General features: G+C 41.0%; 1 protein-coding gene and 1 long non-coding RNA gene across 2 annotated transcripts; one reads left to right on the top strand and one right to left on the bottom strand.

The window, feature by feature from the left end:
* Positions 1-1,794: 1,794 nt before the first annotated feature.
* Positions 1,795-9,141, bottom strand: LOC124284936 (serine/threonine-protein kinase Nek4-like). Its single transcript, XM_046721069.1, has 9 exons — positions 8,771-9,141; positions 8,216-8,494; positions 7,988-8,097; positions 6,391-6,487; positions 5,961-6,029; positions 4,410-5,502; positions 3,915-3,969; positions 3,189-3,270; positions 1,795-2,510 (listed from the first exon to the last, which is right to left on the bottom strand). The coding sequence occupies exons 1-9, from the start codon at positions 8,894-8,896 to the stop codon at positions 2,403-2,405; spliced, it is 2,019 nt and encodes a 672-aa protein (XP_046577025.1). The 5' UTR covers positions 8,897-9,141; the 3' UTR covers positions 1,795-2,402.
* Positions 9,142-14,181: 5,040 nt separating this feature from the next.
* On the top strand, positions 14,182-15,602 carry LOC124284945. Its single transcript, XR_006900677.1, has 2 exons — positions 14,182-14,655; positions 14,837-15,602. It is a non-coding gene; the product is annotated as an uncharacterized LOC124284945 (long non-coding RNA).
* The last annotated feature ends 774 nt before the right edge of the window (positions 15,603-16,376 follow it).

The raw sequence follows: 16,376 nt of genomic DNA, 5'->3' as shown, positions 1-16,376 counted from the left end.
AAACCTGTGTTTGTGTGTTGCACTTGTCTGACAACTTGTGTTTGTGTGTTGTACGTGAATGAACACCTGTGTTTGTGTTCCACTTGTCTGACTTTTGTTTATGTATTGTACGTGTCTGACAACTTGTGTGTGTGTTGTACGTGTCTGGCAACTTGTGTCTGTTTGTTGTACGTGTATGTCCATTTTGCGTTTGATTTGTACGTGACTGACAACTTTTTTGTGTGTTGTACGTGTCTGACAACTTGTGTTTGTGTGTTGCACGTGACTGACAACTTGTGTTTGTGTGTCGCACGTGTCTGACAACTTGTGTCTGTTTGTTGTACGTGTCTGACCATTTTGTGTTTGATTAGTACGTGACTGACAACCTGTGTTTGTGTGTTGTACGTGTCTGAGAACTTGTGTTTATGTGTTGTACAAACTTGTTTGTGTTGCACATGTCTGACAACTTGTGTTTGTGTGCTGTATGTGTCTGAGAACTTGTGTTTGAGTTGTACGTGTCTCACAACTTGTGTTTGTGTTGTACTGACAGCTGGTGTATGTGTTGCTCGTTTCTGATTACTTGTGTTTGTGTATTGTTCGTGACGGACAGCTGTGTTTATGCTGTACGCGATTTACAACGTGTGTTTGTGAGCAGTTTTACCTGTGTGGATGCTTGTGATAGTCTGTCTCACGTGTCTGACAACTAGTGTGTGTTTGTTGTATGTGCTTGACAACTTTGTTTGCGTGTTGCACGTATCTGACAACTTGTGTACTGGTGTTGCATGTGTCTAACACCTTGTTCCTTGTACTGAACTGGCCATAAGGTTGGGTCTGATACAGTGAGTGTTTGGCCAGCCACCTCGAAAACAACTGAGCTGTTACCACAAATCTTGATCTCACTTACGACAATGACTGCACAAAGTCAGCACACTGGCAGCTGACGAGACACACACCCTCCCCCTCCCCAACACAACCTCCAGATCAATCCCCGCCACCCCACGCACCGCACCATGCACGCCCGCGTTTATATACCGCCACTGACCCAGTTTATTCGATAAAAATGAAAACTGGGTCGTGTATGTTAAGTTTTGCCCCGATAAACATAGCAGATCTGTTTGGGTGTACAACCTACTGCATAGAACACACGGGGGGATTACGATTACTCTAGTATGCAAACTACAAATGCATAAGGGGTCGGTGGGGTAGACTTGTGGTTAAGCCGTTCGCTCGTCACGCCGAAGATCCGGGTTCGATTCCCCACAGGGGCGGACACAGCTTTTTGAGAAAGGGGTGGGGTGTGTGTGGGGTGGGGTTGGGGGTGGGGTGGGTTTCAGTCTTGAAAGGGTGTGTGTGTGTTGTTGTTGTTGCACACTTCATTTCCATCGAGTTTCAATGGTCATTTAATAACATTTCTGGATCCGCCTATACCCCACATGAGTACAATGTGAGAAGCCCATTACTGGTGTTCCCCGCTTTGATATTACTGAAACAATGACAAAAGCGGCGTAAACCCATACTCGCTCGCTCACTCACTCACTCACTCACAAATACGTCATAGTGTGAAGGAATTAATGTCTTGCTTGTTAAATTCAGCAAGTTGGGATTGGAAATACATATTTGCAGCCCTGTGTCACCGGAAGGATACTGCGTTGACGACCAATCGTGGAGTGCGTGAATGTCGTTTTTTATGCGACGGCGGTCCTCTATGTGTTCACCAGTTCAAAATATCAATATTTTTGTTTTAAAAAATATCAATTAATATTTTAAAATGTTGCGTATTTGATCAAATATGTATTTCATTTTAAGAACACATTCAACCTATAAAGTATATAATAGGCCATGCATTTCAGGGAACGTACACTTAGGGAAGGTGCATTGTGGTGCTCTGTAAGTTTAATTTTATTTAGTTTTGCTTTTCCAAGGCAACAACTGCAAATAAGCTTAGGGTTTTCTTTGGTGCCACACCTTAGATTGTGATTCATCGGTATCATTTTGACCCAAAGAGGCTATAGACAGTTGCAATGCATCGTTTGTTCCACCAAGCCTGACCTCGGACATTCAAATACTGCAAAACCGGCAATGCCCTTTGTCCTTTGCCAATTGTTTGGATGAAGTGTCCTTGTCTAAGGGGTACTGGAACCACGAGAGTTTGTCTTTGGACAATCAAATCATTGAAGTTTGTTCTTGCACACATCGTCTTTCATGTTCCTTTAGCCATTTGACCCTTTGACGGTTTGACCGCAGTTATCAGATTGCCGGAGGGTTGGTTTAATGCAAGTTGCAAAGTTCGTTACTAATCAGTTCATTTTCTCGCGACAAATATATAAAGTCCCTGCATCCTGATATACACCATCAAATGCAGCCTTATTTCATATATAATACGGCATGTTTCATGGTAATGCCACTTGGTATACTTCTGAAGATCATCTTTCATCATCGCGTTCTCGTTTCTCCTTTTCCAATCGCCACAGACGCTTCATCTTGTCACACACCTCCTCGTCGTAGTCCTCCAACTGGTCCATCAGGTGAAGCTGCTGGCAAGAAGGTCGTTCATGTAAGTGATACCACATGAAAACTACATGACCTACTTAGGTCATATCACACACGCACGAGCGCACACAAATACGCACACACACTTACACATACACACAGACACATACATGATGCATCCACTGATAGTGATGTAAAGGTTTGTATCCATCTTGTTTCAAATGATGGATAGCAGATACTGTCTTTGCAATATCGTCTATGACACCTTGATACTATAAGATAAAATAAGAAATTTTATTCATACAAAAAAGGCACGTGCATCCATCTCAGATTTCTGTTCCATACAGATCATTTATATCTGGACATAACTACCAAACGTAAGAATAAAAGTGATACCCACAGATTATTTGAGATTGTAATTGAAATAACATTTTTTTAAAGTTGTAGGCCCACATGTTGATTTTTTTTTAGTAGAAAGGAAACAATTTCCTACAGTTAATGAAACTGATAATTTGAAACACGATCAAATCAAATAATGTAGTTATGATTGATAGTTTCAAAACATTTAGTAAAATAATGTATTTGCATTAAAATGGAAACAACATTTCATCTTTGATCAATTTCATCACAATCAATTAAATAATGCAGTTATAACTGATAGTTTCAAAAACATTTAATTCAAATTATATATTTGCATTACAAATGGAACAATTCCTTACAGTAAACAACCCTTCATCTTTGATGTTTAAGGTAGGGTACAGAGCAACAAACACCTCCCGTCCGATTGTCCGGGCGATGTCCCTGAAACAGTCCAAGAGCTTAGAGTCACAACCTTAGATATACGGTCTCTTTTTGAAAAATAGACTTCATTTTATATAATGAGTAAACTATGAAGTGAAATAATAAATGCAACTTTTCTATCTGGTGTTCTTGGGGCTTTACTGCATGTATTGAGCCCAGTAATATATTATACTTACGACAGTAGCTATTTGTTCATTTATGTACATGTTAGGAACATAGGTCTTGTTACATTTTGTTATTTAAGACTAGATGCTGGTTGTGAGTGAGTAAATAAATTTTATAGTCACAGCGGTATTTGAGCAATATCGTGACTTGAAATATTTATAAATTCATGATAAATGCACAAATTTTAAAAAACCTGTCGACGAAGGACAGTAAAACCAACTAGTATATCACTGTATCAGAAATAAAACCAGCATATATCTCTAAAAAAGGAGTTCAGATTAGGACAATACAATATAAAATAGGGCTGAGGATAACCAACAACTGATGGTAGATCACCACTCTAGGGTCCATGGGGACTTACAGTACTTTGGCTACCTGCATGGACCCTAGCTGGGTTTATACCATCCCTTCAGCCACTGGTGATTGTACTGATTGCTGTTGTGAGTATGCTGTCGACAGCGACGATGTAGAGTACTTACGGTTGTAATGTTGCAATTTGGTCATTTATCCACATGTCACGGTCCGTGTCGTAGTCTTAAAAATTAAATTCTTTAAAGAATCACAGATTCATGGATTGATATAAGCCCCATTTGTTATGAGGAATATATTTCAAAGCATTTACAGTTAGGCACCTCTGGACCCCAAGAAAAAGACTCGGTTCGTGTACGGATCCAAGCAGTAAATTTCACGAAAGCTAACGGCGCCACTTTGGTAGCACAAATTATTATAACCGAGATCTGTTTGTAATTTAAATTATTTAGTTATTCTTTCGAAATTTCGATATTTTCTAATTGTTTTTAGCAAGAGGCGACTAAGAGGATCGAGTGGTCAGACTCGCAGTGTTGATCACTGGACTGTCTGGTCCGGACTCTATTATTTACAGACGGCCGCCATGTAGCTGGAATATTGTGAAGTGCTGCACTAATAAGAAAACAAATTACAACATAACAGTAGAAAGCTCTTAGTTATATTACCAGTCTCGTAGCCACTGCCAGAGCTTGTAGTTTTGGTCAAGCTGTCCCCAGAGTCAGTGTTACTGGTGATATCTTCGCATCTCCCGGTGTCTGGATATCTGTTGCTGTTGCATCCTTCCCTCTCGTATAGAGTACGGTTGTTGGTTTCAGGAGTCTCAATATCCGAGTTCTTGTTGGTGCCTCTGCTCATCTCTGTGTTGGAATGCCTGTGTTGTTCCGGAGCGTTGAAGAAACTTCGTGGTGATGCGATGAAACTACCAGACATCCCGAAAGAACTGATATCCGTTTCATAACCACTGCCTGATGAAGAATACAATTGTGAGGATGAAGGAGCGAAGGTCACAGTCTTTTTCATCTGCTGCTCACGCCCATCACGTCTAAAAAGCGTATCCGTTTTCAAAGCAACATCAATACCTTGACTAGATGGTTTAGCAGACGTAGTGCCTTCACAGGAATTGGTGCCTTTCCAGTTCCTGCCGTTGATCTGCTGGTCACGCTCCGCTCGTCTAACAAGTGTAAGCGTATTCAAAGCAACATCAATACCTTGGTTAGATGGTTTAGCAGAAGTAGTGCCTTCACGGGAGTTGATGCTGTTCCTGTTACTGATCTGTTGGTCACGCTCTGCTCGTCTAGCAAGTGTCAACGTATTCAAAGCAATGTCAATACCTTGACTAGATGGATTAGCAGAAGTAGTGCCTTCACAGGAGTTGGTGCCTCTGCTGTTCCTGTTGTTGATCTTCCTGTCACGCTCCGCTCGTCTAACAAGTGTAAACGTATTCAAAGCAACATCAATACCTTGGCTAGACGATTTAGCAGAAGAAGTACCTTCACATGAGTTGATGCTGTTCCTTCCTCTGCTCTCAAAAACAGGGGTCATATGACAGTTTGGGTAAAGACTAGATGATGGCTCTGAGGATGCTGTCGACACTGACGAGGTAGAGCTTATTCCATCATGTGGTGTGTAACCACTCTCTGCAAGAACCTTCAGGATCACATCTGCATCTGGACGGCAGTCAGCATCACTCATCAACATCTTCCTTATTAAATCCTTGAAGAAAGAGCTGTATTTGACATAAGTCGCGATATAGGAGACCTGTAATTCATAAACGGAACAATCACAATTGACAAGACTGTTTGTATGAAGGGCCACAAGCATTAGACTAGATTAGTTACGTATTGGGTAGAACGCTGAGGTTTTCTGCCCATGATCGATGTATAGATTGGATTATTCCCGGAGGGAATATTTAATTCGAATAAAAAATTCGAATGTTAGTTTAAGTTCGAGATATGGAGGGTATCCACTGATGATAAATGCTATATTGTAACCCCCGAAATTACAATGTGTGATGTATGACAAATGGATAAGATATAGCATTTGCTTGTTGCATTATTCAAACTATGACAGCTGTCTGTAAACACTCAAATTTGGATCAGACAATACAGTGATCAACATCATGGGCGTCGACCTAATTGGGAAATGATGGCATGTGTCAACCAAAATGACAGGGATTTTTCTTGCTTGCTTACTCAAATAGAAAATATCAAACTTACTGGATTTGGCTTTGGTGACCTCAATGTTGCTATTTCAAAAGCCGTACATCCAAAACTCCAGATGTCTGTCTGGAATATATACAAACAGACATCCGGGATAAGACACATGTCTGAAGTCCAGTTTATATTTTACAACCTTGCTTCATTATGCAATTGTCTTTGATCCGAACAGCCATAAGGGTTGATTTGTGTGAAACTGATGCTATTAAAACATGGTGGTTTGGTAGTGGCTAAACTGTTCGTTCGTCACGGCTAAGGGCCGAGTTCGACTCTGCATAATGTGTTCACCTAATTTAGGTGTCTCCGCTGTGATTCTGAGTGAATATTGATACAATTGGAGTAAATACCTTCATCATTGACACGGGCACCGAGCTAAAGTATATCAACTGATGACTCACTATCGCCGTTATTTGTAATGACGGCGATATACCTTTCTGTCATATTTCTTCCCTTGAAGCAGCTCTGGACTCATGAAGTTGGCTGTTCCAACTACTGACCTCGCCACATCGTTGAAATGTTTCAGACCCCTGTGAGAAAGAAGGGAAATGAATGCTTAAAATAACGATGTTTAATGACAAAAAGTGCATTCATAAGTCATCTGAGGTCAACTACCCAACGTTGTAGTTCATTACATAAACATTCAGTTTCAAAATCGAGTGTAAACAAAGTGTCGTGGCGGTGTTGTAGCCTAGTGCTTAACGTGTTCGCTTGTCACAATGAAGACCCGGGTTCGATTCCCCACATGGGTACAATGTGTGAAGCCCATTTCTGGTGCCCCACGCCGAGATATTGCTGGAATATTGCTAAAAGCGGCATAAAACTGTACTCACTCACTCACTCGTTACACTATGTACATAAGAGCATGCGTGTCCCACCAGAAGCAACTGCTGTAGCAGGAAGATGTGGTTGGTTAGATAAGCTTCCTGAAATTCCACCGTTGTCTTAGAATTCAAACAGTATTTGATGTATACGGGGGCGTGATGTGATCAACATGGAATGAGGGCTGAGTCTTCGAAGACAGACCCGTGAAGATCCGGGGTAAAATAGGTCTTCAGCAACCCATGCTTGCCACAAAAGGCGACTATGCTTGTCGTAAGAGGCGACTAACGGGATCGGGTGGTCAGGCTCGCTGACTTGGTTGACACATGTCATCGGTTCCCAATTGCGCAGATCGATGCTCATGCTGTTGATCACTGGATTGTCTGGTCCAGACTCGATTATTTACAGACCGCCGCCATTAGCTGGAATTCTGCTGAGCGCGGCGTAATACTTAACTCACTCACTCACTTCGAAGACATCGAGATTCGCCGAGGAGAGTTACGTTCCCTGAGTGTGCCAAAATAGTTGGATCTTTTGTTCGAATTTCACATTCATCTTGATATAGTTCTGGATTTGTGAGTGAGTGAGTGAGTGGTGTTTAAAGCCGCTTTAAATACTACTGATTTCATGAGTGAGTGAGTGAGTGAGAGAGTAAAACCGTTTTAAATAATTATTTTATGTGTGAGTAAGTGTGAGAATGTTGTGTTTAAAGCCGCCTTAAGTTATTATTTCAGTTTGATTAAAGAGGACAGGCTTTGGGCATTTACAAATTTGATGACATCTAGGAACAGGCCAGACAAACATAGAAACAAAATCAATAGCAAACTGGAATTCAAACCCGAAACCACAGGTTTATGAGCGCTCAAACTTAACGAACTTTTCGGTCTGTATTTATACTCCCAGATTCAGAAAATCCCATTATGATTTTACCGAATACTTAGTATTTCAGCAGGTGTTGTAAGAGGGGAGGCAAGACTCATCCAAAAGGAGGGTGGGGCGTAAGGGTTCAAAAATCGAAAATCAAAATCACTGCCACAATGAGGTTACACACTTATGTGATGACGTCATGAACACAAAATGGCGGATTTCTTGTTCAACCATCCAATCGGAGACAGTTTGTTGCTTGTCCTTGATACAGGAAGAACTGAAGCATGTTTCATGGAATTGGGGGCTCTGTGGGAGGAAGAGATGTATTTTTCACTGCTTACTTTGACAATCCAAAGCCTCCGATCTTCAAAACCACTGTTTCCCTGTAGCACCACACGAGGACGTTGGACGTCTTCAGGTTCCTGTGTATGACGTTGTGGCTGTGGATATGCTGCAACAGAAGATGTTTTCTAAACTGCACCCGATGACCGATAGCTCGAAGCATATTAAAACGGTGACAGTTTATTTGCATGAATGCGAATTATGTACTCAATTTTCTTTCCACTGACCTCTAAACCGGAAGCTATCTGAGCTAGCCAACATCCGAACAGTTCCTCTTCCGGCGGATGTTGGAGTGTCTTTTCCAGATAGTGCCGAAGGTCACGACCTTGACAGTACTCCATGACCAGGTACAGTTGCCGCGCCCCCTGTCGGTCTCTCTCCTCCCAGCAGTCAAGGTATTTGACGACGTGCATGTGTGCAAACTGTGACAGAGTGACCGCTTCTGTCAGAGTGCACTGATCGTTTTTATCCGAGAAGTTAGACAGTGGCGACACCTTCACTGCATACTGGCAAGGATAAAATGGACGTTGATTAGGTATTCAAATATATAACATCAGGATCCAGGAATTTTAAAAACGGGTGTGGGATGTGTGTGTGTGTGTGGGGGGTTTGTCAGAGTAAAACGAAAAAAATCTTCAATGTGGTCTTAAGTCATTTTCAAAAGGGGGGTGGGGGGGAATCCGCCACTGTCGTTTACCCTTCGCAGTGAACAGTATTCCAGTTAGGTCAAGTGTCAGACTTGGAATACTTTAAACAGGTTAATAACGTGTGGAAAGTCTTACTTGTGATTTGTCGGGACCTTCTGCTTTGTACACATTCCCGAAATATCCAGTTCCAAGTAGCCGTGAAGGACACACGTACTGCACCACTGCAGCCCTCAGGGTGGGACGTGGTCCGCCAGCGGCCATTCTAGGTCCTGCAGAGAGTGAGTTTAGTTTTACGCCATTTTTAAGCAATAAGCCCAGACATGGGCTTCACACATTGTACCCATGTGGAGAATCGAACACGGGTCTATCGCGTTACAGGCCAACGCTTTAACCACTAACCACTACTGAACAACCATGTTTTCTTAAAAATTCAGACATTGATATCTATGTGTCAAAAGATATTTTGAAGAAATCATTTCCATGGATATCACCTCTGTATCATAGTTCACAAGTCCAAACCGTCTCTTACCTGGTTATGGGACGCCGTGTAGAATCCAGGCATATAAGAGTTAACGCTAATAATTGTTTTCCAAGGGTCTCTCTTTCAACATCAACATGTTAGCTGATCAACTTCCCGAATCTTATAGCGTTTACCTGTCTGTTGGAATCACAGACCTTCTTCTCAGAAATACTCCTCAAATGTTTGTACACAGGTATGAGGAAGATTGCAGTGTGTACTGCATTTCGCAGTGACCCTCCCGCTTCAACAATAAACAATCAAATAGTGGCACGATGCCAACGTCTTTGTCACGTATCAACGTCTCGGCCGCATTCTATTACCCCCGTGGTTCTACTTAAATAGCATTATGAAACATGTGGTCATAGATTACGCGCCAACTCGCAAGCCGAAGCAATGAGTTAACCTAGAAATCTATTCACAAAAGAATTCGTCCCGTGAAGATCCGGGTTAGAATTAGTGAGTGAGTGAGTGAGTTTAGTTTTACGACGCTATTAGCAATATTCCAGCAATATCACGGAGGGGGAAACCAGAAATGGGCTTCACACATTGTACTCATGTGGAGGTTAGAATTAGTCTTCAGTAGCCCATGCTTGTCGTAAGAGGCGACTAACGGGATCGGGTGGTCGGGCTCGCTGACTTGGTTGACACATGTCATCGTATCCCAGTTGCGTAGATCGCTGTTCATGATTTAGATCAGTGGATTGTCTGGTCCAGACTCGATTATTTACAGTCCGCCGTCACATAGCTGGAATATTGCTGAGTGCGGCGTTAATCAACAAACAAACAACAAACAACACAAAATGAATTAGGCATGAGACCAACAAGCAGCAAGGGGTGTACAAAAAATTGTTTTGTAAATATCTGTTGCATAAAACATAGAATCGAACACTAAAGCAACAGACTCACAGATGATAATATTGTACACTTATACCTATGTCAGGTTTAACATGGGTGCACTGAAATCATACACAAATTCATACACTGCATGCGATGCCGAAGCTTTAGATTGGCTAGCAGTTAGCAATACGTTTATTGTTACGTGTTAACATTCAAATTGTAATTGAAACAGTAAGTCATCCCAAGAAGATTACGAAATTTCATTAGCAAAACAATATCTTCATGCCTCACTCTGAAGAGGTTTCGAATCCAGGATTGGGCTCAGCAAAAACGAAACACAGCTTTATGATACTTACACACTGTCTAAATTACACTGGGGCGGTGGGGTAGCCTAATGGTTAAAGCGTTGGCTCGTCACGCCGAAGACCCGGGTTCGAATCCCCACATGGGCACAATGTGTGAAGCCCATTTCTGGTGTCCCCAGCCGTGATTTGCTGGAATATTGCTAAATGTGGCGTAAAACCAAACTCAGTCAGTCTAAATTACACTGCATACTAATTATACTGTCTAAGAAGTGTTATTTGTATGCAATATGCAATATCAAATGCGATATCTGATCATGTACTTTCAGATTTGTGCAATGGTTGCATACCATGAATGCCAATGTATTACCATTGGGGTTAGAATTACCGAAAGTCAAACATCGTGTATATGCACTGGTGCAAACATCACTGTTTGACGCCCTGGATGATAGAGGATATATATGTTCCTTCTCTTCTCTTCCCTTTACAATGATATCACCCAACAGTCATGTGTAGGGCACTCATGTAGCCGAGTAATTAAAGAGTTCAATCGTCTCTTGGAGGACCCGGGTTCGATTCCCCATAGTTGCAATATGTGAAACCTATTTCAGTTGTCCTGGAATATTGCTAAAAGCAGCGTAAAAACCATACTTACCCACTGCCATTTGGGCATGCGAATAGTGTAATAGTGACTATAGTGCTTTAAGAAAATAGTTCCTTTTTTGTAAATGCATAATTATGCACATAGGTTTTGAGGTATTGCCTCTGGTATAGAATTGTGTCAAATGCCGTTTTATCGGCGGAACAGTGGCGTCGATTAATTCGCCAGGTGCGCTTTTGTCTCAAACGTTATACGATTTACTCGTCTCGTTTTATATCATTGAAACCATTTGTCAAAATTTACAACAATATTGTAATGACAGAATATTAAACCGTTACTTATATTTCTGCAATAACTGTAACACATAGACATCAACCATCCTATCCTATAGCGCCTACCACTATATTTCTACCTGTGTGCAAAAGTGACGTAAAACAACCAACCGACCAACCGACCAACCAACCGACCGACCAACCAACCATCCAAAAGGAGCTTTTTTTGCCTCTTTTGTTTCATATTTTTTAAAGAAATAGCCACATAAATTAAATGCTGAGCAATACCAAATCCAAAATTAAAAATATGTTCGTTACTTTAGGTACAGTTTTTTAATTTATGTTAAATTGATGCCTCAGATTTAAGTGATGTCTAACTCAGATACACGGTCAATCACCTTTACCTATTAAAGCTATCATTTACAGACGAAAAAACATCAAATTCTGTTTAACAAATCGAGGTTTTTATTTAATACAATGAACGAAAGTGTAAAATATATATCTATACGTTATGGATGAAGTCTTCTTCTTGCTTGACAAGAATCTATACCGAAAACGTCTCATCATAATAGTATAATACAAAAGTTGTTATCCATAAAGTATGCTGCCTTTCTTATTACTCATCGTCGATTTCTTACACCCACCTCACGTATTCCACAAGAAAGTCCTGGTACAGACTTTCCTTATTCGACTCTGCTGTGTGGTTTATGTAATTAATTGTGATGTTAATTTTCTCGTGGTTTTTGCCTTTAAGAATAGAATTGCTGATAAATATTTTAAGAAGGTTTAGCCACAAAGGTCTGAAGAGTAGTCTCCCTTGCACCATTAATGTCAACATACAAGCAGCAGTCTTCCATGTCATGTAAGGTTAGCAGAAAAATATTGGACGACGCAATTGAGTCTTCCGGACGAGATTGGACATTGTTGACGTCGTTGGAGAGGTCCTGTGACGTCAAGTGGAAATGACGTCACACCTTAGAAACACAGTGTTATAGCTTAGCCCCCATTACACCAGTATATTATTCCCCTACGACAGTGGTATTGTTTGTTAGTTATTTTACGCCGCACTCAGCAAAATTCAAGCTGTTTAGCGGCGAGTCAAGCCCAGACAATCCAGCTATCTACGGCAGCGGTAACAGCTAACTCAACACTGAGCCAGAGTGTGAACCGTATGTGTCATACGGATTTTGCGAACCTTCTGTAAATGTTGGTGCACTGCTGACCGGGATCGGGTGGTCAGGTTCGCTGACATGGTACAAGTCATCGTATAATTGCCTAGATCGATGCTCATGCTGTTGATCACTGGATTGTCTGGTTCAGGCTCTATTAATTATAGACCGCCACCATATAGCTGGAATATTGCTGAGTGCGGCGTAAAATTTAACTCACCATAAATAGTTAAAAAGAACGGATTGATATTGAAAATAAATAATTTAAATAAGTCTTGTTTTTTGGGTTTTTTTGCTTGTAGTTTTTTTTCTTTTCCTTTCCGTTTGTTTGTTATTAATTCGTAACACCTTAAACCTACATACAGTTGTCAGTGAAGGGTTATCTCTTCACGAGTCCATAGTGAAAGGGGTTATCTCTTCATGAGTCCATGATTTATTTACAAGCAGGGTTGGGTCATGGGTCAAACGTAGTCTTCATGCAAAGTAGACAAATCTAACGCTCTCCTACCCAGAGTTCCGTGCAGCTAGTATAGTACCTCTGCCACAGGCAGTCTAAACCACAGGGGCGAAGCGTGACACGCCCCTGTGGTCTGAACATCTTTGGTGGAATGGTTTAGTTTCACTGAGTGAGTATGATTTTACGCCGCCTTTAGCAATATTCCAGCAATATCACGGCGGGAGACACCAGATATTGACCTCACACATTGTACCCATGTGGGGAATCGAACCCGGGCCTTGGCGTAACTAGCCAACGCTTCAACCACTAGGCTACCCCACCTCCCCTTAGTTTCTTTCAGAAAATATCCTAAACGTGCAGCACTATTTCGATTTCTGTCATAGGTTGTGGGACTCCGTGTGCTTTCATCGACGGGGACGAGTCTTCTTGGAGGTTACGGAAAGGGGCGAGCGGTGATGCTTGCTATGTGTGAAAATACGACAAACCAATCAGAACGTGTGTAATGACTGCCGTGCTTTGATAAATATAATCCCGAGTACTTAAATCGTTTATGGCTTTATGTCATTTATTTAAAAGTAATGAAAAATATATTGTCATATTGAAAGAACAAAGAACGTAGCTAACAGTATTTTGTTGCCTGTTGTGAAGTTTTTAATAAGAATCATGCGATTGACGGTGAGAGATTCAAATATACGCGCGTGCGTTTGTTGACAAAACGGCTCTCGTGGGTGCAACTGAGTGTATTTCTGACGATCTTCCAGCTTTGTTATGGAGATTGTACGTGCGCTTCTAACAGTTTTAGGAAATGTAATTACAAATCGCTACGAGTTTCTATATATGCATGTAAGTAATCAACTTTAATCTTTAACATTGGGCTTATCTTTCACAGCTCTGGGAATATTTTAGTCATTCATATTTTTTTCAGCGAATTAATTTAATATTCCACCAGGGGTACGACAGCAAGGTTACACGAATGTTCATTTTGAGAAATATTCAAGTCATTCTTGAGTATCTGCTTTGGGGTTTAATGTAGTTGATTTTTTCAGATTTTATTTGCATATTCAATAAAACAATTGTGATTGATAACCCCTATTGAGAAATATACATTTGGATATAAAAGATCAACAGCTGGTTGTAATTAAGATAGAATATGTCTTTTACAAATATTTGTTCTCCTTCTTTTAGTTGTATCAAAGAGGTTTCATTAACAAAAATGAATTTTAAAAAAAAACAGCAATACGATATACAAGTGCTTGGGTGATATTAAGTACCATTGGAATCAAACAGGGATAGAGTTATTGTTCTTGTTTAAAGTAGTTCTGATGTTCATGCGCCAATAATGAATTCCTTCCCGAGGGGTACGAGTCGCTATTCGGCTTGTCCCGGAATAACACGAGTGGGTCACGAATGTGTGGATTTGTGTCATTCGTAACTACTCGCCTCTTTCCGTGACCTACAACCGGAATGACACGAGTAGTTAGGAATGTGGACTTGTCAGACTTACTTCTGGGGTCAGTTGATTTCTTCGAGTTACGCCATTCTCACTCGCGATATTTGTCACCATTTGCTTGGATTTGATGAGTGCATTTAACTAAACCTATACGATCGGAACAACAGATTTGATCGGATCAAGGAGTACGATGTGCGTCTCGCTCTGTCGCCTTATATTTTCAGGGCGATATAGCGATGACCCTAATCAGTCACCATACTGCAGCATGTGGGAGTTTTATTTTGCTGGTATCAATGCGTTAGGGGAGAACAAGTTTGATTTGATGTGGGATTATTACATTTCAATGACTGAAGATGTAAGTGGCGGGACAGAGTCATGGATTTCACACACACCTGGTATGGCCACAGTGACTGTAAGTACAATCATGTTTGAAATATTTTCTATTCCAAAGTTTATAGAAGAGTAGCAGTCTAAACGATTGTATAATTTCTTTCGTCGCTTGCTGAGAAAGTTGTTACTTGTTACTTGTAACCGTTCCATATTATTGTTATAGTGACACCCTCATTTGTTAACTAGTTATGTGTTTGAGGTAGACCGTGTATCTGACGCCTGAGACGAAGAGGCCACGTAGAGGCCGAAACCACGCCCCGTGATTGCGAAATGTATCTTCACACATAACGGGGACGCTGTCAAAAGCTCCCGACGATAATTCAAAGGCAGGCCATTTCCATGTATGGAACAGCTCCAAGGACTTGGTGTTAATGCCACTGTTGAGGGAAGCGAGCTCTTAGAACATCTAAGTGTTTATATCGGTTGACAAACTGTACGTAGAAAACGTCCTCCAAATGTTGCCTGGACCACCCCCTTACAACAACTCACAACAGAGCTCCGATACAACCACAGCAGGAACGAGGCTCAAGCAGGAAATCGTCATTGGACATGTATCAAATACGACGCCATATGAAACCCGTGTACGGATGTAAACTGGATTATTCATCTGAAAGACTCGAAGGATGAACATACTGAGACAGTTTCTGGCAATGGTTATACTGAGAACAATTGGCCTTTCAGCAGGCTAAACATGTGAGTTTTTGTAAAGATATTACAACAAGAACTGTGAATGAATTTCATCACTGTGAACAATATCTCGACTATGATATTCTCAGAAAATAAACCTGTGAGTGCTCCTATATTGCCAAAAGCTGAAAACCTATAATTGCCGGTATCATAGAACCATCTTGTAATAACGCTACTCCACACGGATAGATCTTATGAAATATAACTGTGACACTGTACAAATGGCGAGTAACTTTTTATCATCCCGAGTTCCATATCGAAATAAAAGGCGTATTATATTAATTATAAATATCCTTTTTTTACACCTCTCAGACTGCGTCTGGACTATTTACTCATGACATTATTGGATTACAAGGGAAAAAATAGGAAAAGGGATAAAGTTGGAAATCAGTGGTTATGAATTGTCCTTCTCATACAAGATTGGAGTGGGTAGACTTTCGGGTGGCGTTGGTCTGTCGGGGTACACCAGGAATGATGTACACACATTGTACCCATGTGGAGAATCGAACCCGGGTCTTCGGCGTGACATGCGAACTCTTTGACCACTAGGCTACCCCACCGATAGACAGCACCAGATGTATAAGATGTATAGACTATAAAGGTGTTCAGGTGCCCGACACATGCAGCTATAACCATGTTATAGCCATAAGGTACAAAGTCTTGACATTCCTATTCATTTCCTTCCTGTTGTTCTGTTCAGATGTAGTACACGTTGTGGTCCAGTTGTAAATATCTGGGAGAAAGTGTCCTAAATTGGAGAACTTGTACAGTATCCCATTCATCTTTTGTGAATAAAATATGTGTAAAACCAATCTGCGAGTTTTAACAAACATGTTAGGACATATAAAACATTAAACAAGGTTCCTGCACTCGGCCCACTCCCGCGCTGGATGACAGTGTCTTATGTATTGTTCATATAACTACAGATATACAACATTTGATAGACATCAGTGGAGTGTCGATAGATCTTCATTCATTCAGCAAGTACAGTCATAGTTAAAATATAAACTCAACATTCTCATATATACGTTTCTCGACTGTATGGACATAGCAAAT

This window comes from Haliotis rubra, unplaced genomic scaffold (genome assembly GCF_003918875.1).
Source record: "Haliotis rubra isolate DU_JTF1 unplaced genomic scaffold, ASM391887v1 Scf349, whole genome shotgun sequence".
In the NCBI taxonomy this organism is placed as follows: domain Eukaryota; kingdom Metazoa; phylum Mollusca; class Gastropoda; order Lepetellida; family Haliotidae; genus Haliotis; species Haliotis rubra.
This window is presented reverse-complemented; position numbering and strand designations above follow the sequence as displayed.